General features: G+C 31.2%; 1 protein-coding gene across 8 annotated transcripts in view; it reads left to right on the top strand.

Moving 5' to 3' along the window:
• The window catches only part of LOC143250603 (inosine-5'-monophosphate dehydrogenase 2-like), a 55,512-nt gene that overhangs the window by 19,998 nt on the left and 8,129 nt on the right, over positions 1 to 27,385 (top strand). For 2 of the 8 annotated variants that reach the window (XM_076501413.1, XM_076501421.1), the window contains 9 exons: positions 1,729 to 1,837; positions 2,293 to 2,492; positions 5,637 to 5,727; positions 12,848 to 12,943; positions 15,601 to 15,744; positions 18,488 to 18,641; positions 20,514 to 20,657; positions 21,585 to 21,668; positions 23,532 to 24,757. In XM_076501413.1, the coding sequence (XP_076357528.1) occupies positions 1,729 to 1,837; positions 2,293 to 2,492; positions 5,637 to 5,727; positions 12,848 to 12,943; positions 15,601 to 15,744; positions 18,488 to 18,641; positions 20,514 to 20,657; positions 21,585 to 21,668; positions 23,532 to 23,565 (1,056 nt within the window). In that variant the 3' untranslated portion in view covers positions 23,566 to 24,757. Of the gene's footprint in view, positions 1 to 1,728; positions 1,838 to 2,292; positions 2,493 to 5,636; positions 5,728 to 12,847; positions 12,944 to 15,600; positions 15,745 to 18,487; positions 18,642 to 20,513; positions 20,658 to 21,584; positions 21,669 to 21,924; positions 22,158 to 23,531; positions 24,758 to 27,385 lie in introns of those variants that run through there. The other 6 variants (XM_076501417.1, XM_076501416.1, XM_076501419.1 and 3 more) reach the window with 6 other exon arrangements.

The following is a 27,385-nucleotide window of genomic DNA, read 5'->3' as shown; positions in this document are numbered from 1 at the left end:
TGGAATTAGATTAGAAGAAAGCAAGATGTATGATATTGATTCTGGAAAAGATGGAAACACTGAAGCCTCTAAAAACATTACTGCTATATACAGCTGTATCTTGTCACACTTTATAGATTTCAAACCTAAGTAAAAATTCTGAATAATAGAGTCAAGTAGTTTATTTCTACTAAAACAGTATTTATGGAGTGATGCCTAGAGAGGTCATTTTTATGTGATTGAATGTCTTAAAAATAATTAAGTAACAATTCTTTTATTACTGTGGAAATTGTTATTTGTTATTTTTATAAATAGATTAAATCATACCTCATATTTAATTGTTAAAAATATTGACTAATAAGATCTATTTTCAATAATAGTTTAGAAAGGAATTTATTTTTGCCTCTTAAATAGTTGTTAAGATTGACTTTGTGCATTCATTTGTTACTTTTAAAATTAACTGAGTTATGTTGTTGAAAACATTTGTTGTGAAGTGACTGCTTTTAGTTACTTTTTAAATAAATTAACTCATATTTTTAGATAGTTAAAATCAGGCACTCTTGAGAGTTTTTAGATGTCTTCTAAGATACACTGACTCGTACCTTACAGCTACTTGCTGAAAAGTATTGACGGGTGTGAGCTTTTAGCTATTTTTAAAATGAAATAAATTATGCCTCTTAGTTACTGGTTAAAAGTGTGACAGTTCATAGTTATTTGTTGAAATAAGTTTAGTCATACTTTATATAGCTTTGAAAATTAAGTTTTAATGACAGTTCCTAGTAATTTGTAATTTGAATTAATTAAATTGTAACCCCTAGTTAGGTGAAACTGAATAGCTTTTAGTTATTTTATATTAAATTAATTAGATCATACTTCTTAATTAATGATTGAAATTAAGTACTGATAACAAGCCTTAGTTATGTTTCAGAAAGGAATTAAGTCATATCTCTTTATATTTAGTGTGAAAAAATAAGGAATGTTAACAGTTGTTAGCAATGTTTAGAAATAATTTGAGTATTAGTTAATAGGTGGAAGTATGTACTGTTGACAGTTCTCAGTTATTTTTTAAATGGACTAAGTTGCGCCTCTTGCTTAGTTGGGGAAATAATGGACAAGTGACTGTTCTTAGTTGTTTTTTTAAATGAATTAAGTTATACCAATTAGTCTGTTGTTATAAGTATGGACCAGTGACACTACTTAGGTTATGAAGCTAAATGAATTAAGTGATATCTTAGCTATTTACTAAAAATTATGTATTTGTGGCACTTTTTACTTATTTTCAAATTAATTTATACATCTTGTTTGTTGAAAGTATTGATTGGCAACATTTAGGGTTTATCAACAAAACAAACTGAGTCATCCTTCCTTTTTAGCTAATTAAAAAATGACTAATGACATTTTAAACTTATTAATAAAATCTCTTGATTAATAGGATTTACTTTATTGCTAATATTCCTTATCTATCAACAGAATCACTAAGATAGTAATTTTGGTTATTTTTTTATATTCTATAGACAGCAGTTTTTGATGATTTTCAGAATATCTCATATTGAAAGGCCTTAACTTTATACTTTTATCTCTAGTACAAAAACCGTAGTCAGTGAGGCATGAATGAAATGCCCATTTTAAAGAGCATTACCAGTTTAGGGAATTGGGGCAAGATGACATTTTGTTGATGAAAAAGATTTATTGAAATGCTAACTACTAATTCACCCAGGAAACTATTTGTTACATTCTTCCATTTTCCAGGTTATGACAAAGAAAGAGGACTTGATAGTTGTACCATCAGGAATCACTCTGAAGGAGGCAAATGAAATTTTACAGCAGACCAAAAGAGGCAGTGTGTTCTTGAAATTTGGTTAAGCATGTAGCTTATATACAAGCATTTTAATAAGAATCAAATTCTTAGTCCAGTCTATAAAATTAAGTATATTTTAAAGTAAGCTAAGGTAGCTAGTGAAGTGGTTTCTTATACTCTGAATTTTTATAACCTTGTGTTAACTTTGAGCTAAATATACAAAACTAGGTAAGAAGATTATAAATTGTAATTTTTTATGCGTGTTAGTCTTGAGGATTTCCTGTGCTTTTTTTATTATGTTTGTGAAACAGCCCTCAATGTAAATAATTTGTACAGTTTTCATTATTTCATAATTTCTACTGTCTGAAAACGTTTTTTGTATTCACAATGTTTTATATAGATTCTGACTGGATATTGTTGTGTAATAACTAAACTTTGATAGTTCGGGAATATATTTTCTAATATATGTATATACATACATATATATTTGTGTGTGTATGTGTGTGTACTTACAGGAAAACTTCCAGTTGTGAATGAAAAAGGGGAACTAGAGTCTCTCATCTCTCGAACTGATTTGAAGAAAGGTCACAGTTATCCTTTAGCATCAAAAGATGCTAATAAACAGCTTTTAGTTGGAGCTGCTATTGGCACACGAGATGATGATAAGGAACGCTTAGATAAACTAGTCCATGCTGGAGTAGATGTTATAATTTTAGTAGGTTCTTTTAGAAAAAATATTTTTTGTCTATGAACAGTGGTATAAGATTTTATATGGTTGTAAGGAAGAATGATTAGTTTTGAATTTGGCAGGAATGGTTATCGTACTTTTGGTCAGTTCATTTGGATGGGTGTGTGTGTGTTTTTTCCTATAGCAAAGCCATATTGGGCTATCTGCTGAGTCCACCAAGGAGAATTGAACCCATGATTTTAGCATTGTAAATCTATAGACTAACCACTGTACTAGTGGGGGACAATTTGGACAAGTGTGGGTAAGTGATGTGCTGTGTAAAGAAGTGTGTGGGATTAGTTTGGTTTCAACAAAAAGGTTGTCATATTTTTGGTGAGTTTATGTGGGACTTAGATAAGTACAAGTAAATGATGTGGCATGAAGAATTCTGTGAGTAGTGGTCTTAGCAGGAAAGGTTATCATACAATTGGTGAGCTTATTTGGGGCATGGAGGAGTTGAGGTAAATGATGTGGTTTTAAGAAAAACTAATTGAGTTGAAAGAATTTTATATAGGAATCCTAGGAAGAATTAGTTGAAATGTCTACAAAACAAGTAATTTTCCTGTTTAAGTTTTAGAAAATGTACATATAATATTCCAGTGGCATTTTGTATGAGCATTAGTAAACTGAGGTAAAAAAGAATTATTTTAATAACACAGGCCTGCAAGTTTAAACTTTTAAGTTACTTTAGTTTTAATAATAGATTATATATTATTCAGCTTTGCAGATTTTAAAAATAGTATTAATTGTTTTCTATCACATAAGGATTTTTTACAAACTGGGAAGAAAAATGAACTTTTACTTAGATCAAATTATTATTCTATTTTGCACAATGAACATATTTATTATTATGTTTTTAACAAAAATACAAAGAACTGAAGAAAGTGAAGAACATTTATGTCAAGCAAATATGCATCCTTTTTTTGTGTGAAATCTATATATTTTTAGTCTCCAAACTAAGTGTTGAGGTATTTCTTTTATATATTGCTTCTGTAGGGTCTCATTTCAATGACCAGCAGTAATCAGCTATCATGAAATCTCCTCTCCATGTCTCTGGTGGCTTGATAAAACCTTTCCCTCCTATTCTTCACTTTTTACACAGATTTTTGGGGAAATAGTCAATATGTGAGTGTAAGAAATGAATTTTCAAGCTCATTTTAAAACCCAACTTTTTGTATTTATCAAGCACATTATTGGAAATATTTTCATAAGTTGGTTCCTTCTTGCTTCCTAAAAATTTGTCAGTAACATCTTTATAGGCAATCCATGTTTCTTTTTCATTTTTCTACCTCTTCATCCAAAAGCAATTTCCTAATCTGAGGCCCCACAAAAATCCCTTTTTTAGGTTTTACATCTATAAGAGCTGGGAATTGCTGAGATGGATACGTTAAACAGTCATCATCTTTGTCTAAGGCCTTTACAAAACTGTTTTATAAAGCTCAATTTTATGTGAAGTGGAACTAATAGTGCTTTCTTTATTGTCAACCAAACTGGTAACAGTCTGATGCTGCATTGAGATTGCTTCTTTATTCAGTGTTGATTTTGTGCTGTACTGTTCCATTCTCGTGAAGAGCATGGAAATTTTGTATAACTAGATTATTGTGTTAAAAATATACAAAAGACTTAAGTCTCCATAAATTAGCCAAATATGCTCTTTGTATTTGACCTTATTAATAAGAAGTCTGCAATTTTTTTATGTTTCCTTCAAGTGAATCAAATGAGCAATAGGAACAGATGCATTTATGTTGCCAATGTAAAAGAGTAAACCTTTCAGATTTCTTTTGTTGAATAAATGAACAATCACCACTCACTTGGTTTGTAGATTACAGTTCCTAGCATTAATTCAGCATTGTTGTTGCAATAAATTAGTGAACCTTCTTATGAAAAGTATGATATAAACTCATTCTCAAGATTTCTGTTCCAGTAAAATGATATCTCTGAAAAAAATAAATTCTTAGCCCAAAGTCTGGACCCCACACTCCCTAAATAATCCTTTGTAAGGTCCAGACCTCTCACCAAATCATTTAGTTCATCTTGTATGAAAAGTTGTAATTCACCAGACATTTCAGTTTGAAAACAGTTCCTATCATCATTTCTATTGACATTGGATTCAGAATCAAATGAAACTATATGGAGAGTCTCTAGTGAAGTAACTACAGGTACCTCAGTTTCAGGAGAAACAGATCTTATAGCAGACTGAAGTTTCAGATACGAAATTTCATTTTTAGTTTGAGTGTTGTACCTTTGTATCTGACATGACAAAAATAAAAGTAGCAGTCATCTTTAGGCTCATGCCAGGCTATTAAAATTCCAAAAGGCAAATGCCTTTTTTGCCTTTAGTCAACTGCCTCAACTCTTTGATACAAATGGTGGAAGCTTTGTGCAGAGCCAACGATTTGTCTTGGTTCCAATTTTTACTCAAAACTACTTATAATACACTTTTTTGACAAATTCTGTAATGTTTTGCCTTTATTTCTTTACAACAAAGTTACTACAAATACAATGTGGTATGTTTGGACAATTTACATAACTAACTTCTTGTTGCCATTAGTGATAAATAATATTGAAAAGAGCAAAATATTGCCAAAATGCAGACACAAACAAATACTATTCAGAAATGACATATTATGCAGCCTGTTAACTGATTGTATAGTAGCAGTGTGTTTCTCATGGGTTGTAGAACAACTGATAAGACTCACATCATAATTGGTCTAAAGAACTCTATAGCAAGTGGTTGTCAACATTTTAAGTGTAACAAAATGTGATGCAGTTTCAATGAAAACAATTCACTGATGTAAAAGTGCATAGAATGTTTTGTGAAAAATCTATATGCAATGGGTGTGATTTTTGGATTTAGCATTCAGGAAATAGAGAAGATTTCAAGATAACAAAACCATTGCAGGCCTGTGTTATTTATTTGAGATCCTGTAATTTTATATATCATAAATTTATGTGGCCGGGATAAAAAAATAAAGTAAGAAAGGAAAAGAAAATAAACTTGTAAAAATAGATGTTAATATTTGTATAAACTAAGCTGCTGATAACTACTTAGTTTGATGTGCAGAGTTCTTTTTCTTGAGAAAATCTATCTGAGGAAAATTATAGTTAGAACATTACATAAATTTTTTATAGGACTCTTCTCAAGGTAACTCAATCTACCAAGTAGATATGATCCATCACATTAAAGCAAAGTATCCTGAGTTGCAGTTGATAGGTGGAAATGGTGAGTATAATGAAGTAGATTAGTTGCTTTTATCAATAAAAATTCAGTGATGAAGTAATTCATGATGATGAGAAACTCATTTGAAATAAAATTGTATTGTAAAGATGGCAGTTATAGGTATTAAAACTTTAATTAAAATAAAGTACAAAACATCATCTGAAGATGACCTAGGAAGTTGAAAATATTGTTCTGCTTTATTTCAATTAAAGTTTTAATACCCATACCAGCCATCTTTACATTTTCAGTGATGCAGTTGTTATGCAAAAAAACTCTTGACTTCAATCTGCTGAGGCTGTTAAGAAATCATGGTGATTTGTAAATGAATAGTATTGTTTAACCTCGGTCATCTACACTAGTAATAAAATCATTGTCTTTACAGAATATAGTTTGTTCTTTGTGTACTTTCTGAAACTGATATCATATTGTAATGACCTTGTTCTAGAGGGTGTTCGGAAAGCCACTGTGCACTTGTATATGTACATGATTACAAAACTGCACAGTGACTTTCTGAACACCATGTATATCCAATGACCTTAACTAGCTTACAAAAACTATTTCTGGAAACTGTTTATCAAATAAAGATGAATTACAAATAATCTAGACAAATTAAGGCTCAGAAAGGAACAGATTGCAAGATAATTTACTTCACCACCATGCATTTGTTTGAGGTGGCCTGAATAACTTACCATAAGTCCTATGTTTAATTTGCACAAAACCAGTATGGCTAACACATACTCTATATATTGTAGTATCTTTGCTTCTAGATGAAATGTTTTCACAATTTAAGATTCTAAAATGGGGTTTCTGGACATAAAGAATCACATGGAAGCCATATGAATTTAACTAGATGAATGGTTTATTGGCATAATTCCAATATAGCCACAAAATATTTATCTATTACAACAAAATACTTTCATATTACAGTTTATTTTCTTTATATTTCTTAAGTTTAAAATGTATAGAGGGCATTTAACACTATTCATAGATAAGATAATTTGCATAAATCCAATATGGCTGATAGATATTGGTACATGATCAGATTTATACCTCTAAATCACACAGTAAGATGTGAAATTCATCAGCGAATGAAAGTTTGTTATCCCTATTTCCTTACATTGAAAGTTTAATCTCATACAATAAAGCACTTAAACAAAGTATTTAAAGCAGGTTTTTTTACGTATGTTCAGTGACCTGAAGATGAGAGGTGGAAAACTTTTAAAAAGTTGTCCTCTGCACTTGTGTTTCCACAACAGGCAGTTGCCGTCCATTATACAAAATTATACATTTTACTGTTGCAATATTTCTTGTAGGATCAGTTTATGATGTCAAGCAGTTTTGATTAGTCTGAACCAGCAGGTATTTTCCATTCACCAGGTACCACTTTCAACTTATCTGGCTCCACATTGATAATTTCCCTGTAACTCCATAATCTGTTGAAAGAGGTGGAGACTGTAGCATCTAGCAGCAGCTGATGCTGGTGGTAGAGTTTGGACTTCAACGTAAGATGTAATTTTACACATCTTCTTACAGACTCTTCTGTATCGTAATGCATCCAATTCTTTTGCTGTGTCTGCCCTATAGAAATATACAAGTGTCTTCTCTACCACTTGAACAGTAGCCCTCTGATTAACTGTACTGCACTGACCAAAGTGATAGAACCAGAGATCAGACAGTATATTCTACACAGCAGTACTTGGGTGTCATTATTTTGTGATAACGTATTATTCGTACATGTAATCCTGGGCTGTGACACAATCTGTCACTTGTTTGTGTTGGCTCTGGAAACAGGTATGGTTCATGGCCATTCATCTCAACATGATAAAGCAAAAGTACCAAGAAGTCTGTACTATCACTAGTGAGAACAGTTTCTTTGCTTTCAGCAGATTTCACAGCTATTTTCACAATCAGTCAATATCCTGCCTTACAAGATCACTGCTACAACCCTGTATAGCTTGTCACTGAGATGATGGATGACATGGTGCTTGTTTCTTTTGTTGTTAAACAATTTCTCCTCCTTTGATTAGTGCACCTTCACACCTTTGCAAGTACCTGTTCTCAGGAATGTAGCATCTTTTTTTTGTGGGACCCATTTTGTAGCCATTAGAGATGATGGAAGCTCTAACATATTTCTGTCGCATACTTGTCATACATATCACATATACTGTCAAAGGTCAAACCACTAGATTATGGAAAACAATGAAGAAAAGCATTTCCATCAAGGATATACTGGATATTTTTCATTGGTTATTGTTTTCTGGATTTACTGCCTTCCACAATGTATCAGTATGGGCTGCCTCCTCTGCCTGAAAGAGGAGAGGGGAAGACTCGAACAGTGACTGGTGGGCAGCTGTCTAGATCTAGTAAAGGCTGGTAGAAGTTCCCCACATTCTCCAACAGTTATGAAACTTTGAAATAACAACCGAGAATCTACTTGCACAGTTTCATGTTACATTTTGATAGTTTATTTGAAGTTAATGGTAACTGCTTGAAGTGTTTTAGAAAATGGTATAAATAATCTCCTTGCCTATCACCTCTAATGTCTCAACATTGACCTTTCTATGCTGTCATCCCATTTGTGATGAATAGTGACTCATTTGGTATACATGGATCTCTGTCTCTTAGATTTGTTGTTAGTGGAGGGGTATCACTGATGTCTCTATCCTGATTAACTGTTAAATGCTGGTTTCACATGTTTTACCACTTAGCTCCTAGAACATGCTATGTATTGGCCATCAAGATTGTGTTTTGTGCAGCATCTGCTACCATGCAAGTTTGCACTGCTCTACAAACAGCTTAACTGCTTAACATGTGACTTACAGAGTTGTTTTTGTAAACAATTTCAAGCAATTCTTGCATTTCAGGGCCTGATTTCAGATGTTTGATGCTGTTCAGGAAGATTATTTCCATGTGAAAGCTTCCAAGCCTCAGGACTATGTGCTTTAGATTAGTCTTCTTTGGTTGTGACTGGACAATAGTCGATGCTTTCTAGTAGAGAGACTGGTCAGAGTGAGAACTGGACTGACATTGTGCTTTGTGGCCTGGGGTATCACAAACTTCATGGTACACATAATTACTTGGATCAAAGTCACTGGTAGGAAAACTACTAAAGATAGTTGTGGATGATTTTCCTTATGTCACATCTGCATAAACCTAGACTATGTTAATCATGGGGAATGAAGAAGTATGGATGTCTTCCATAGTATATCTAGCTATGATGTCTCGTCCTCTGCTGCAGTATGTACTCATAACTGATATATAAGAGGTGAAAGAACTAGAGAGATATTTAGATATTCAGTACTAATTTACCATACTGCAGCAATATCCTCAGCTGTCTCAAACACTTTAGGCATAGAAGTTTAAGATTTTGTACAAGATATAACAGCAGCAATAGTACCTGTACCATGAAATATACCAGTACTATTGATTATAACATTATTGTCCACATTGAACTGATTAGAGTGTTTTGACATACATTCTGTTATTTCAGTCCCATGTGAAACTGCAGCATATGAACAGGATAGTGTTAAGTCCATAAAAGTTGTGTCAACCAGAAAATGGACCTATAATGGTGATGTATCTCAAACCCAAGGCCAAGCTGAAGTGATGCTAGCATGACTCTTGGTTGTATTGCCTGTTTAATTGATATTAGTTTTATATTAATATCTTTACTAGCAGACATGATTCACAGTAGTAGCTACAGTGTGCTTGGAATATGCCTCATAGCATGATCTATATTCCTTCTATCATCTATTGCTGGATGTGCATCAGTTGGTTAATTGATAAATTTCACATCACTCTCAATCACTTTTGCATCAGTTTTTATAATTATTAATGTTTTTTCATTCTTATTGCCTTGCTTTGGCTGTTGATGGAATGCTTATAGAATTGACTTAGTTGTGTCTCTAACCAGACACACTTTTTTTTCTTGGTTGATGGCATCATTACTTTATCACCCAGGAGTTCTTGAATTTAGGTCTTTGTGAATTTTGCAATATATGGCTTATTGGATGATGTTTTTGAGATAGCTAGAAAGTTTAGTAACAAGTTCATTGGTAGATGCTTGTTCTTTGTAATTTTCTTCCAAATACTGGACAACTTGGAGAAATTTTTTTTTTTTTAGATCTACCAAAGTTTTACCATTCTGCTATATCTACTTGGAATGTTCCTCCCTTTCCTGCAATTTCTGCCACACTGCTAATGATAAACAGCATCTGCAGCATGTAAATCATTTACAAAAGCTATCTTTTCTGACACTGTTTCAGACCATTTATTCCTAGACTGGAAGTTCTTCATTTTTACAGGAAATGCATCTAATTCTTTTTATTTCCTAACATACCACTGAAAGAGGAAAGGGCTTGGCATGGCCAGGTGGGTTAAGGCGTTTGACTCGTCATTTGAGGGTTGTGGGTTCGAATCCCTGTTGCACCAAACATGCTTGCCCTTTCAGCCATGAGGATATTATAATGTGATGATCAATCCCATTATTCATTGGTAAAAGAGTAGCCCAAGAGTTGGCAGTGGGTGGTGATGACTAGCTGCCTTCCCTCTAGTCTTACACTTCTAACATAAAGACGGCTAGCACAAATAGCCCTTGTGTTGCTATGCGCGAAATTCAAAAACAAACAAATCCTAACACACTTGACAGGTTGGCCACAGAACTAGCAAGGGTTTTGAGCATTGAATTTCTTTTGCACTGAATAGACATCTATGCATTTTCCCATCATTTGCCAAGGTAATGCTAGGTCATGTACAATTTGTTGTGGTATCCAATAACTGAGTTGACATTTCATATGTACTCTTTGTTCTGGAGCTGTTTTTAAGTCAGTGCTATATTGTTGACTTCCACAATTTACACCATCACTGCTCTTTGCTTATGGAATAACAGTTGTTCACCAGTTGTGGATTCACTTCTCCATTACTACTGTTATTGCTAAATCTTTACACCATTAATCTGAAACAAAAAATACAGATTGAAAATTACAATTTACTTGGATATATGTGTGGTTTATGACATTTCTACACTATTTTGAGAAGAATCATTCAGCATGAAGTATTGTATTGTATAACAACAAAATAATATAAGAATTATATTCTCAAAAAAAATGTTGGCCATTTTAAAATTATAATATTGTCATTTGAGAGTAAAAATTGAAAAATTAATCAATATTTGACAGCCATATTGTATTTGTGTAAATTACCTTGTTATCCATGAATAGTATTACATGCCCATATATGCCTTAATCTTCAGAAATGACATTTAAATAAATTCTGTTGTAGTTTGTTCTCTTTGAATTACCTTGTTAAGCTAACCACATGTTCATTCAATACATAAAGGAATAGTGACGTTTATGATTTGTGGAGTGGTGAATCCAATCAGGCATCAGTAGAGTAAAACTAAATCTACATGGTAATACCTGCAGAGTCAATAATAAAGAGAAAATACTCACCTTTGAATTATCTAAATTTTCAGATAAGTATTTATATGCAGCATTTCAGCTTATATCAATGTCACATGTTTACAGTTATTAACAGAACTCTTTCACATGCCTATTGATGTTAAACATCTCGAACAAAGCATGTGACCTTTGAGTTACATTATACATTGTTGTCTAAACTTAGTCACTCTGATTACGCAAAATTCAAGAAGAAAACTTGTACGTTATTATTAACAGGAGCTATATGTACGTGTAGTATAATAAGTGTGTAATGACCTGATAACATATGCAGTGGTTATGTTCCAACAGATGCCTGCATCTGAAGGAAGAAATACTGTACTGGCCCAACTATTGGGCACTATGGAATATAAAGTGACCCCATTTCCAGAAACCATGGAAAAGAAACAAATTGAGTGACATAATGTAGGTTTTTTCAGTCTGCAAAATGCCTTTCTTGTAGAATGTGCATCATGGACTTCAGTCTTTTATTTTCACCAATGCCTCACATTTTTTTCAGTTACACCAAATTTTTACAATTGTTTGCTTTTTTTGTTTCACACACAACAGTAACTTTGAGATTTGCATTATACTTTCATTGTAATCCATTGTTAATTTGACACTTTTTTGTTTTGTGTCTTTCAGCATGGTCACTCGTTCTTGCATGTGAGTCTATCACTAAAATGAGACTCACAAGCAACAATTATTATAAAATTTAAAATGAGCACAGCCAAAGCAATAATGCACCAGCAAAATCAGCACTATAGCAGAACAGCCTGTGGGTGGATTAGTTGCAAGTAGTAGTTATGACATGTGTGCACATGAGTAGATGTATGCTATCTGGACATTAAAGAATGTAGGGGGAATGAGCATGTGTTCAGCTGTGGTTATGAAGGCAACTGTGAATTCTACAGCCTAACTATAATTAACAAAAACACTTGGTGCTATGGTTATGATAATACAATACTTACACAAGGTATAGTACAATGTCATTGTGTTTATTATTAAATAATAGTTTTAGAGTTTATTTCCAGTCTACTGACACTGGATGTAGCATCATATAATAACATCATGTAATAACAGGAAGTAGCTATAAAACTATATATATGGTGTTTGTAGTTAAAAATCAGACTTTGTCTTTAGTCAACTTTCATTGGATTAAACATCAAAATGTATTGTTTGTAACAATAAGGAAGAGTGACTGACCTCAATCTTCTAACACTTATTATAACTCTGTGATGTTTTCTGGTAAAAGAACCTTGTGATGCTGGTTAAAACTTTATATGATATTGTAGAGAACACTGTTTGCTTCAAGCCACCAACACTTGGTACAATGTCATAATACTGTAGAATAGTATGCATTCAGTCTTCTGCATCTTACTCTAGTGTTTTGTTGTGACAGAGAATAGTCTAATGTGAATTCACTGACACTAATTATAACTTTATTATTTATGGTGATTTGAGTTCCCTGAAATATAAAATTATGATGAATTAAATTTAGAAATAATAATGTTTGGTGACATTGTTTTGTTATTATGATAATACAAAATGGGAGACTACTATAATAATTGTTAAAAGTTCAAATACAGTACTTTATCTAGTTTTTGCTGCCGTATAAACAAAAGTGTTCATGATTTCTTAATTTAGTGTGTAGAGCTATCTGATTATATAAACCCAATATGTTGTAGTGGTTAATACACAGCAAGCTAAGACTCTGATTGATGCAGGAGTAGATGGATTGAGAGTTGGAATGGGTTCTGGATCAATTTGTATAACTCAAGAAGGTAACCAATTTTTTTAAATATATGCACAAAAACCTATATTTTACCAGTTTTATTATAGAGAAATGTGCAATAAATAAACATTTCTCCAGGTAACTGTGATTAAAGTGTGTAGTACAATGTCAGGTTATTGTTGGTAAAAGCAAGCCTGTAGCCAGGAGTGAGAAAATTCCAATGACTCTTCCCACTCCTACTGGAATTCTACACAACTATTAATATTATTTTCCATTTTTCCATGATGACCTTTATAATTGCTTTCATAACACTGTGCATACGTCCAGAAATTTTATTTTTAAAATTATTTTATTTCTTTATTATTTTATAATAAAATGTACTAGAAGTGTTTATTTGCAGTGATTATAAGGAAACCATTACATATTTCAGAAATATATTTCTTTTTTGGACACTGAGGTTAAATGTAAAACGAATTACCTTTAGAACAAAAAGAATCCTTCACTTCCAGGCGTGGCTACAGACTTAGTTCAGGTACAATATATTTTAGACTTTTCACCATATTATTCTACAACAATATTTCAGCTGATTAGTTCTATAGAAGCTTATTATAGTTTTTTTTAGTTGATTAGTTTTACAGGTAAAAACAAATATTTACTAAACTTTTCAACTTGTCATTTCAAAAGAAAATAATTGTAGTAACCTTTTCAGTATATTATTTCTAAGAAAGATTATTGCAGTAAACTTTTCAGCTGATAAGTCATACAGGTAAAATATTAAGTAAACCTTTCTGATGATTGGTGAAATATGAAATATGTAGTAATATTTTCAGATCATTCAGCATATAGGTTAAATATAGAATAATGTTTCAGACTGATTAGTTGTACAGATGGGATGTATAGTAAATGTTTCATGTGACTAGATGCACAAGTGAAATATTTAATAAAAGTACAGTGGAACCCCTCTAAGCGGCCACCCCTCGGATTCGGTCACCCTTGAAAGCGGTTATTCAATCACAGTCCCTTTTTTTGTTTACATAATCCCTACTTATGTACACTGGAACCCCTCTAATCAGGCCAGTTTGTCTCAGTCTCAAAGGTGGTTGCTTTAGAGGGGTTCCACTGTATTAGTTTATTAACCATACAGGTTACATGTGTGCTATTACTAGTGGCAGGGCAAATAGATTTAAATTGCAAATGTATCTACAGAAATATTCATTATATGTGTAAAGAGGTTAAAATTACATTGTATATGTCACTGATTAGGCCACATTTGGAGTATTTTGTTCAGGTTTGGGCTCCTTTCCTGAAGAAGGACATTGATTTGTTGGAAATGGTGCTTGAGTAGGAGGAGTTGTTATATAAGGAGATAGAGGTTAAGATCTCTGAAATTGTTTTTTTCTTGAATAAAGAAGAGTTATGACAGATATGACTGAGGTGTTAAAGGGAATTAATAACATTGATACATCATTTTTATCCATACTTAATGGTGAGAATGGTAGGACTAAGGACACAAATATAAATGTTGGCAGGATTGGAGTATTCATCCACTAATACAGTTTTGGTTTTCTAACAGGGTGGTTATACTTTGAAACAGGTTGCTTTCAAATTTTGTGAAGGCAGTAAATTTAAGTGAGTTTAAGGGCTTTATAAGTATATGGATTATAAGGGCTAACTTTGAGGGTTTTTATATTTAATAGTTTTAATTTAGTTTAGAGTGTGGAACAGCCTAGGTGGACCAATAAGTCTCTTGCTTTCCTTAAACATTGTTAAGTCTTTAAGAACTGTAGTACCTTGTTTTTACATGACATTTTCCATTATGTTACTTTCTTAATAGCTTAAGTTCTTTTTACTGCTTGAAAACAAAAATTTAAGTGTATTTTTCAGAAGCCATATTGTATCATTAAAGGTTGATAACACACATGAATTCTAGCTTAATACTAAGGTGCTACAGCACTCTAAAATATGCTACAAATACCAATAAAAGATTTTTTTATATTTTTATGGCTTAAAATGATCTGTGTCTTAATCATAGTAAATATATGCTAACAAAAGATATTCCTATTCCCTTTGTAAATAGTTGCTAATAGATATGACAAACATGGTGTGATTGCAATGTTATTATTATAATACACTCTTCTAATTGTTGAAAATCCCTAAAGGTCTAGATAAAAAAAATAAAAAAAATACAGTGCTAAAAATGTAAAAGACCCAATACTAAAGTATCATGACAAGTATAATTAATTGTTTATAAAACATTTGTGTTTTTATAGATATTACATCATTCATGGCGCCCAGTAGATAAACCCAAAATGATACTGGTTGAAATGTTTCCTCACTATTATTCTCTTTATTTCTATTTTCCTGAATTCCTACTTGTACTCATTAGTGAAAAAAAAAATTAATTGAATTTCACTTAATCTGTAAAAAAAAATAAAAATGGATTCTTGAAAAAAATATTATTTACAACTGATTTCAAACATGTGATTTCTGATACATGTTATTGCAAAAGAGCAAAAGGAAATGTTAACATTTTAGAGTTTAATTGCACATAATTTTTTGTCTTTTTAGTAACATTACTAAAAACACAGAAAATGAAGATGATTTAGTACCTAGTTTTATTGCTTTTATTGTATATTTAAATGGAATACTGGTTTTGTTACTAGTACAAATCAGATATGTGTTCTAAAAAGCCTCTCTTACATGCAGTAATGGCTGTTGGCCGTTCTCAAGCAACAGCAGTATACAAGGTAGCAAAATACAGCCAAAGATATGGGGTTCCTATATTAGCAGATGGTGGGATTCGTTCTGTTGGTCACATTATTAAAGCTCTGAGTCTTGGTGCATCTGCAGGTAACACTGAATACATTTTATTTTGAAACTTGGAAACACTATAAACGGTTATTTCAAAAGTTTATTTTTGAAGTATTTGTGTTAGGTTATAGGAGAAATAGCAGTTTGTGTTAACATGTAGGAAACATGGTTATATATCAAACAGAGGAGTAAAATAAGGTATTTAAAGTATGTAAAATTTAGAGTTGAAATAAATCTTACTGATGTCTATATGCTTGAGTGTATCACCAGTCTTCTAGATACATTAATGTCTATATGCTTGAGTGAATCACCAGTCTTCTAGATACATTAATGTCTATATGCTTGAGTGAATCGCCAGTCATCTAGATACATTAATGTCTATATGCTTGAGTGAATCACCAGTCATCTAGATACATTAATGTCTATATGCTTGAGTGAATCACTAGTCATCTAGATACATTAATGTCTATATGCTTAAGTGAATCACCAGTCATCTAGATACATTAATGTCTATATGCTTGAGTGAATCACCAGTCATCTAGATACATTAATGTCTATATGCTTGAGTGAATCACCAGTTTTCTAGATACATTGTCTGTATCCTTTACTCCTGAGATAACTTGTTTGAATAACTTAAATCTTTAATTAATGCTTATAATTTAGAAGTTTTGTCTGCTCCTAATGCAGTACCAACAATAATATATGATATGAGACTGCTTACTAGTTCTTTATTAACAGTAGTAGCTAAACATTTGGATTAGCTAAGTGTCGTGAGATGTGTTTGATTATAGGTAAGGTGGCACTTTATTTGTTGGATTAACCAAATGTGATATTTTTTTTCATCACAGATTAGTTAAATGTTGTAATATCTGTTTGATTACAGGCTAGTTTTTACTTCATCCATTGGATTAGATAAATGTTATCAAATCTCTATCATATGGGTTAAATAAACTGAATGGGTTAATTCTCTGACTCCTCACAAATTAATTTTTTTTTTGTTTACTGGATTAACTTAACCTTAGTTGCTTTTGGCTACTTTCCAAAATTTATACCTGTGTCCCTGGTCATACAGTTCTTATTGTTAAATATGAATAAAGATGAAGCATTAATGCTGACAGTTCTTTGTACGTTTGCCTTTTGTAAAATTTTACTTCTTTTTTTTGAATATCATATTTTTATATGTCTGATATTTTAATTGTTTTTATACATGTAAGGTATTTTCATCACACATCAATAGTTTTTGTTTTGACAAGTAATTTCACTTATTTTTTGTAATTTAAAAGTGTCAGGGACATCAATTTTGTACTCTTAGTAACAAAACTTTGTATATATATCTAGATATTTTATTCATGGAAACTAAAAGGTTTTGTTCATGTACAAGTCCCATCATACAAAATGTAATAATTTGTTTTTATGTTTAAGAACGTTGATTGTTTTCACATGAAATAGTCGCGTTTTTTTAACTATACTTGATTTTATTTAGTAAAACTATTTCAAAAAATAAATTATTTATTTTTATTATAACCAAATCATGCTGTATTATTTCATTTAAGCATTTTTAATTTGGTACTGCAATAGAGCAGAAAGAAGTGTTAGAAACAGAAGTATTTTTAACAGTCTTTAGTGTTTAATTTTTTTATTCTATAACAGATGTAATACATTTTAGTATGTTATAGTATTTTAGAATCAAATAAAAATAATATTCTACCTAAATTAATATTCAAACACCAGGTGTCAGGTTAAACTATTAACACAAATGTAGCATGCAGCTTCTTAGACTACTAAGTTATACCTTCATTTCACATTTTTCCTGTACCCCTAGGTTTTTTAGAGATTCATTTTTTAATCTAGTGTCTGAGGAGAGTAATTTACCTTTACAGTCATTAAACCGTATTCATACAGTATTAATGTTTGTCAACAATCCCCAGATATATTAATATTTACTTGATTGTGTTTCTTGCCAATCCTCTGTTTATTATATGTATTGCTTGTTTCTACAATGATTAGAAGAATTGTAACTGCTTTATCTAAAACAGATATGTAAATGTTCTTTTCATTCTGATATAAGAATGTTTAAATCTACTAATAGAAACACAATACGGTTTGGAATTGTTCTGGCAATATCTTACATTTGGCCAAGAGTTCAGTTCTGTATATAATTCATGGCAATGTTATAATCCACCTTCTGATATGGCTTAATTCACTACTGTGTTTCTAGATAAGCTGATTCTTTACTAATTAAATTTTAAACAGATGATCTCTTGTTTTACTGATTGGAATAACTAAATATTAATAGTACTGTCTGGTTCTTTAGTTATTGTAACAAATAAATTGATAAGTTTTCTAAAGAAGTGGTACTGTAAAATTATACTGTTAAATTCTGAGCTTTAGATTAACATGTAATTATAAAACTTTATCAAATTTGTACTTGGTTTTCATAATTATTTCAAGAATATCACACCCAAAAATAAGTGGGTCATTTGTTATTTACATTTTTCTGAATCCATCCTTTGTGTAGAAATACTTAGGCTGTACTACTAGGTGGCTCTCAATATATATAAAAAAATATGTATTAAAATTTAAAATACATATTGGATGTGAGAATATAACTGTAATGAGTCTTGATGATGATGAGTGTAATTATGAATTTATAACTGTTTGTAATTCTTACTCTGAAGCCTAAAACTAAACTTTAAACAACTCTTAATAGTATAGATTATGAAGACAATAAGATTTATTTTGATGTTTATTTTTATATTTGATGAGTTTTATTGATATGTAGTTATGATGGGCTCTCTTTTGGCTGGAACAAGTGAATCTCCTGGCCAATACTTCTTCTCAGATGGTGTTAGACTGAAAAAGTATAGAGGAATGGGATCACTTGATGCCATGAAATCTCAAGAAGGAACAGGCAGCCGTCAGAGATACTTCCAGAGGTAAATATGGTCTGCAGTTAAAAATTCAAATGATTTAAAATGTTGTCTATGATTAAACATAGACTTTTTCATTGGTTTGTATAATGTACATTAAAATGCAAAATCACACATACACAAAGATATTGTTTAAATATTTAGCTGTTTTTGTGTAAGTCTTCCTTTCTATCAAGAAGAAAGTTTGATTTATTTTTTGACAGGTTACTTTTTCATGCAATATTTGGGTTAAATTCTTCATACTTTTTTAGTTGTATTAATGTGATCTGAAAAAAGTTTTGATGCTCTTTGTTTCCACAGAGTCTGGTGAAGAGAAATAAAATATGTATACAATAAGTTTATTCTTGATTTTGTAACATTGTTAACTTCTAGTATTAAATATTGTTGTAATGGTTTTTATTGCTAGATGGTTTTCTTCAGATTATTTGGTGAAAGAAAGCATTTAAAGTCCAGTTCATTTGGTTATAATGAAAGCATTTTATTTGTTTAACAGTTCTGTACTTGACTGAAGACAGGCCTAAAAACAACATTTAACTACAATTTAGATTAACATGTAATTATAAAACTTTATCAAATTTGTACTTAGTTTTCATAATTATTTCAAGGATATCACGCCCAAAAATAAGTGGGTCATTTGTTATTTACATTTTTGTGAATCCATCCATTTAACCTACTGATTTTGTTAAAAACAGGAATTCAAAATTTATAGCACTTAACTAAGTTATTGGTACAACAGGCAAACTGTCTGAATCATGCAGTTAACTAAGATTCCCTTGATATATAACTGAAGTTTGTCTTCGACTCTGTCTGCTCTAAAATCGTAATGAAAATTTCACACCTTTCCATGAATAAAGTCATTTAAACTGTACTACTAAATGTAGATAACAGGATTACATTAATTTTAAAAAACTTGAGGCAATTTTTGAAAATAAATAACAATAATATACATAAATGTAGATATTTCATTTATGAAAATATTAAACAAATATGTAAAACAAAGTGCAATCACATTGTTGTTACTCATTTTCTGTTCCTAAATTTTTCTTTCACCACATTTTTTGGGTAGTTTTTTTTGTCCTCTGACTTATGGTATGAAGATGGGATGATTTCTAGCCCTTTATCAACACTAACTGTCTTGTAACTAGAAGAAATATCTTCTGGTAGATTATCAAGAGAATCCACTAGGAACTTCAAATTTGATATGACTGATATATCTCTGGTGATGTCTTTCAAGTTAACCAATTGGCTGTTCTTTTGGTGGTGTATTTCCAATGATGGCCATAACAGATGATTTTTAACTTGGACTGTCTGTCTTTCTGGATTATTTAAACCATGCCATTGTTTATTACAGTATAGGATCTTTCCCAACATTTACTTAACTTTGAAGATATCCCAGTCTTGGATCTTCTAATGTTGATTGTGCAGGTATACCAGGTACTGTGTATATCCAGGTAAAAATGAATTTACTCATGAATAACAGGAGATTTGGTCAGGCTACTTATTACAAACTAATACTAAATCTCTAAATAACTTATTGTAAAAATGAATGAAACACATAGAGAGAGGATACAAAGTGAAACAAAAATAATCTACAAAATGTATGAAATCATACATCAAAAACTTGGGTTTCAATACTCATGTTAGACATAGCACAGATAACATGTTCTGTAGCTTTGCTCTCAATAACAACAAACTTCTATTGATATTATTTATTGTATAATATTATTCGTTATTTGCAATATTTTTTTAATAGTCATTGAATTTTCTTTTACCAGTTGTTGACATTTTCCCAGCATTGCATATGTTTTTACTTGATAGTTTTTTGTATAATTTTAATCATTAGACACACACATACTTTAATTTGTCTGTTATCTTCAGCGAAGATGAAGAAGTTAGAGTAGCACAAGGCGTATCTGGTAGTGTTGTTGACAAAGGTTCTGTATATCGATATGTCCCGTATTTGATCACTGGTATCAAATATGGTTGCCAGGATATTGGAGTTAGAAATCTTGCAAACCTAAGGTATGTAGAACACTATTACTAAGATAATAAAATCGATAATTGTGAGCTGCTTATAAATTAATATTGCACATTATTAAAAGTTTGTTTTTTTTTACTACTTAAAGCTGTATTATATTTTTGGTCATTTGTTTCAATATAGTTATGATTCACTTTGATGAACTTGACTGTTTTTTGTATAGATCTCATAAGTATTTTTTTATTTGAAAAACATTTAATTTCTCATGGTTTGATATTATTTTTCTTGCAAATCCTTTTTATATACTCTTTTACTTTTAAATCCAAAGTATATTTTAACAAATTGTTCATTTATTGACATTCGTGTTTTTCTAATATGTTTATGTAGCTGTAATTGTCTATAGTGGGCTATTTCTTCTTTGTTTACCTAGCTGTTATTTACTCTAGTGAGCTATATATTTTTTGTTTACCCAGCTGTAATTGACTCTTGTGGGATGTTTCCATTTTGTAACCCTAGCTGTAATTTACTCTAGTGAGCTGTTTCTTTTTTGTTTACGTAGCTGTAATTTACTGCAGTGGGCTGTCTTGTTTACGTACCTGTAACTTATTATGGTGGTCTGGTTTTATTTTGTTTGTCTAGCTGTAATTCATTGTAGTAGGCTATTTCTAATTTGTTTACCTATCTATGATATACTCCACTGGGCTGTTTTTATTTCATTAATCTAGCTATGGCTAACTCTATTGGGCTTTTTCTGTTTAGTTAAGCTAACTGTTGCTCACTCTAGTGGGCTGTTTGGATTTTGTTTTCCAACTATAACTCACTAACCCACAATCAATGTTTTGAATTTTCCAAACACTTTAAATTGAGCTGTTTTATTTTGTTAGAGATCTACGTTGATATAGTTCATTTTTTTTATGTTGAATTTTCATTTTTTTTTTCTACATAAGAAACCATTTTCATACTGTTTACAGATCTCTGATGTACTCAGGTGAACTTAGATTTGAAAAAAGAACACTTTCTGCCCAGATAGAAGGAGGAGTACATGGTCTACATTCGTAAGTTATTACCTAATGGTTATCCTGTAAAGTCTTTCAGCTAGAGAAAATAGTAGAAGTGGGTTCATAAGTTTTATTCAAAATATGATGAGGTTTGAAAATATACAAGACACTTTAGATATTGAAATTGTAACAAATAATCAAAATTTAACAAGTTCAGCCTTGTACACACTTCATACATCACAAGTTGTGTTTTCTATTGTTGTTTATAAATGTGATCTGGTATATTTTGCTGAGAAAATGATTGATCTTGTAGGTTTGAAAAGCAACTATTTTGAAGATCTTCAAAAAATTAAAATGAAAAGGAGTCGCTACTTCTTCAGAAATTATTCTCTCCATTGTCAAGGGGCTATTTTCATAATGACTTCAATATTAAAATGTAAATAAGTTGGTACATGTACAGGCATTTTCTGCCCAGTACTAATGGGCTAACTTCACTGTATTATTCCAAGTATGAAGACAAGCAATAAATAATTGTAGTAAAATAAATTTGTATATTTTTATTTTGTTTACAGCAAATATAAAAGAAGCCACAAATTTAGAGGGTAATTTATTGCCCTGTTTGTAAACTGGTCAGTGGGTAGTCTATTCTATTGTTAGTGTTCTTCTTACAAAGTGATCTGTAGCAGTAAAATGACTTGTGTAGTACATATTGTGTTTGTTATGGATTCCTTTTTATAACAACACAACTGACAGTTAGTACTAATATGGTTTGTGTAGTATATTCTCTTTGTTATGAATTCTATTTTGTAACAACAGAACTGAAATTTAGTAGTAAAGTGGTTTGTGTATTATATTTTGTTATGAGTTTTTTTTTGTAATATAAAAATTGGCTTTTAATAGTAAAATGGTTTATTTAACTTATTCTGCTTGTGAATTATTCTTTGTAAAAATTAGCATAACATGGCTAGAACTGGTAAATTAGTTAATGTTGTATATTCTGTTTCTTATAAGTTCTTGTAACAAACAAAAGTGGCTAGAATTATTGAAGTGGTTAATGTTGCTTGGATAAAAAATAATTTTGTAAAATAAACTATTACACTAAAGTCAATATGAAAATACTGAAATGCAATACATTACTCATTACATATGTTTCTCACTCATTAATAGAGTCATTGTGATAAATTAATTGCATGTTGCTAAATTTGAACACCCATTAACACTGCTTGTATAAGCCCGTAAATTAAAAATGAAATTTTCTGTAATGGTATTTTATGTGTGTATATATACATATATATGTGTGTGTGTGTGTATTTTATATATATAACTTCTAGGATAGATTTTAAACATTTCTTATAGCTAATACACTATATATTTCTTTTCTTTCTAAATTTAAGTAGGTCATGAGGGTTTTCATCTTTCATACACTTTGGTTTTACTAACCTACCCTTTTGTTGTGTATTAATATTTATAATGAAAGGATACAGAATAGACCATGTCATGTTGCTGTATTAATAGTTATTTAGGGTTAAATCCTGTTGATCAACACTGTAGTATAGCATCAGCCTACAGTGTAGCAAGTCTCTTGTGTTAGCACTAGAAAATCTAATTGCTGTCTCAACTTTGATTGTGTGAAGCAATGTTTACTATAGTTACAATATAAATAACTGGAAAAAGTACAATAACTGCTAAATAAGTATATTAAAAAAATGAATACCTTTATAGGCTTTAAACTTGTCAAGTAAAATTGAATAAGAGTAGAGTGTGTTATTTTATATTTTTCCTTTTTTGGCAGACTCTTAAACAAAAATTTCTCTTATTTCTGCTGTTGAATAATAAGTATTATTTCAGTATTTTGATGTGTGAATTTTTACAGCAATTCCTGATAAGTTTGTTTGTTTTGTCTTTGAATTTCACACACAGCTACATGAGGGTTATCTGTGCTAGCCGTCCTTAGCTTAGCAGTGTAAGACAAGAGGGAAGGCAGCTAGTCATCACCACTCACTGTCAACTCTTGGGATACTCTTTTACTAACAGATAGTGAGATTGACCATTACATTATAATGTCTCCAAACCTGAAAGAGCGAGCATTTTTAATGTGATGGGAATTTGAACACACGACCTTCAGATTACGAATCAAGTGTTCTAACCACCTGGCCATTCTGAACCTCCTGATAAGTTACTACTCTGTACATAAAAATTGGGCACTTATATTAATTTTTTTCTGAAACTTTTAACATAAATCTGTAGAAAAATAACGAATACATTTACAATAAATTAAGTAAAACTTGTTTGCTCTGAATTTTTGCACAAAGTTATACAAGGGCTATTTTAGTTAGCCATTCATAATTTTGGATTGATAACTTTTGTACTATTTTAATTGCCCCCCAGTGGTGCAGTGGTATGTCTCTGGACTCACACCACTAAAAACTGGGTTTTGATACCCATGGTGGGCAGAGCATTGTGTAGCTTTGTGCTTAATTCCAAACAAACAACAAAAACTTCCTTAATTAAAGAGTGAAATTTGACCATAATTCTTACACACTCTTAGTTGTGAAGTGAATAATGCCAATATTCTATTTTTTTCTTAAATTTAAGTAGATCATGAGGGTTTTCATTTTTCGTAAACTTTGGTTGTATTAACTACCCCTTTGTCATATATTTGTTTTTATAATGAAAGAATTCAGAATAGATCATGTGAGATGACTGTTTTAGAATTGAGAGAAGCAATCATCAAGAAAGTACTAAAACTGTTTTCCTTCTTCTCCTTGATGAATGTGCAAACAATATAATAAACAGAGAAGAATGGGCATTTTACAAAATTGTATTTGTAGATGATTATTAGAATCAGGGTTTAACTATTGTAGGACATATTTACATGTTTCAAGGAATATTCTTCAGAAAATTCTAATGGTCAGTTACTCTCTACAGTCATCTGGGTGAACCTAGATATTGTAAGCTTAATTTTTTTTTAATGCTCTCTGACAAAACTACATGAAACTTGACATTTCATTTTGATCGAGTTACAAAGTTTATGCTTTTCTTGTCATATCATGTGACTAATTGAAGATTTGTGATGATGAGAAACCCACTTGAAGTAAAAATTTATCTCAAGACTGCTTGTATGAGTATTAAAATGTTTATCAAAATGTAGTAGAGAACATCATTTCAACCTTCTTAGGTCATCTTCATTTTGTAGAAAATTTGGGAAGGGTTAATAACGTAAAATGATTTCACTTTCAAATGATCAATTTGAATATGTATAGACAATGTCACTCTATAGTCTATTACAACACCCAGGAAAATGATAGAACTTTTTGGTCTCTACATGTCAGTATGAAAGAAAAAGATGAGTCTAAAATGAAACAAGCTATATCAATATAAAAATATAAATATAAATTTTACTCTTTGCATTTATTTCTGTTGAAAGACAGGAATATGCATTTTATTTATTGCATTGATTTGAATCAACAGAGATGGAATTGTACCAGTTCCATATATTTCTACTGAAAGACACTAAAATGCTTATAACTATAACATTTATTTTAGTCATAAAAGCAAGATATTATTGTTGCTGGTTCCATCTGTTTCAGCCACAAGAGAGGATAATGAATGATTCATCTCTCTCAGCTGCAAAACAGGCCTATAAATGCTGTGGTATTCTCAGATTCACTTGTTTTACTTAGAGCAGGAGCTGGAGAATAACTGGTAAATTGCCAAAACTGTATGTGAAGAACTTAATCCTGAGTTTTGAAGAATTTGACTGAGTCTGACACAAATTAAAGACTGGGCACGAGACAGCACACTGTAAAACGACACTTATTTACAACATACAACAGGCAAAGTATTGTGCTTTCACTAGAGAGAGAGATGTGAGTACTAAATAAGTTTCAACAGTTAAAGTTCAGTTTCATGCTATTTTTGCTCAGTTTAAAAAAATAAACTTCTAGTTAAAAGTTGTCTATATAATGGTTTAGCACAAAGGAGTTCTACACCAAGACAAAAATGTTCTTATATATGAAAATAAATAATGCTACTCTTCTTATGATGAAAGCACTATCCATGTGACTGATGGCTGTTCTCACTCTAAAGTTAGGAACACTAAATTCATGTAAGATCATTCAAACTGCCAGTCAAAAATATCACTGCCACTTTCTATGTACGATGCAATATGTTACAACAATCTTCCATATGAGAAAGTGCACGTGACACCCTCATTGACTGGCCTAGTTCCATAAGTAATGAGTGCAATAAGAACTTATTGGCTTCTTTTATCAACCTTCTGTGTCGAGACAAACTACTCAATACATATAGAAATTGAAACAAAATTATATAACAACTCTGTTACAATTCATTTTCTCTCAGTCACAAGAAAGTGGACACAAATATTAATGGTCACATTTTTCTCAAATACAAGACAGAGAGATGAATATTACCCTTGTATCTCTGTCATTCATGTAAAGTGGAGATTGATATTGCTGGTTACATCTACTCTGACACAAAGGGTTGAAAACTACTAGTTGTATTTTCTACGAGATGAGGGTCATGCTCTTCATATAAACCACAATAAATTCAGTAAAGTTATCCATGGAGTAGCAACCTTCAAACCCATAATTTAAAAATGTTACTCCTCTACTGTTATTCTGGACACAGTCACTTCCAGTGCTTGTATCCTTATGCAATCATCTATACTACTGATATCAGTGAAAGAGTTATAAACACTATTAGCACCCTAAACACAGTTACTCAGTTAAATTTATTTTGGACAGAGCCACATTCACTACATGTATCATATTAACAATAATTCATACTATTAATATCAGGAAAACAATCACTTCCGCCAGTGGTACCCTAGATATTCACCTTCATTACTCTTATCCTAGCTGCAGTCATCCAAGTTACAGATATCCTTTTACAGACACCTCATCAATGGCCTGAAGGATAGTCACACGCACCATTGGTGTTAGGAAAACTCATTTCCACTGCAAATATCCCGAATACAAGTTACCGAAACAGATGTATAATGTACACAGTCATTCATAATACTTGAGTCATGGATACATTCACGCTAATATTGGTCTCGGGGAAATAATCACTCTTATGTATCTTTATACACACTACTATTATTCTACAGTAGTTATAGTACAATATAGAGACTACTGATATACTGGCTATGGTCATATACACTACTGGTATCCGAGATTGAGCCATACATACTACTATATACAACCATACGTACTACTGGTATCGTAAACGCAGCCATATAGACTTGTATTCTATTTTCAGTCGTACACATTACTAGCATCCTGTAAACAGTTACATAATATTTACATATTACATACAGTCACTTAACTACTGTTATCGTAGACAGTCTAAATAATAACTGTCAATGATTGAAATACCTACAGAATCATTGCTTTAATCAAAATTGTGATATATCTTAAAGCAAGGTCACGTGTTATCGAAAGTTTAATCGCGCAAGTTTAGAAAATTTTGTTGGTATAAGAACAAACAGGACTAATATATCCTTGCTCGTTTAACCACTTGGAACACTATCACAAACATCATAGATTTGAATAGGCTTATAAACAAACTTGTATTAGGGATTTAATGTAAGGGTGTTTGATAAGACATTACAGTAGTGGCCTTGAGCTATAGTTGGCATAGTAAGGTTAAAGTCAACTCATCACATCAAGTTTGCTGTTGTATGTTTGTTTGTTTTTATATAATAGAAAAATTAGACGACGAATTACAAATTAAATAATTTAAGTGAAAAA

The sequence above is a fragment of the Tachypleus tridentatus genome, chromosome 5 (assembly GCF_004210375.1).
Source record: "Tachypleus tridentatus isolate NWPU-2018 chromosome 5, ASM421037v1, whole genome shotgun sequence".
Classification (NCBI taxonomy): Eukaryota; Metazoa; Arthropoda; class Merostomata; order Xiphosura; family Limulidae; genus Tachypleus; species Tachypleus tridentatus.
Note: the sequence above shows the minus strand (reverse complement) of the source record. Positions and strands in the feature narration are given on the sequence as shown.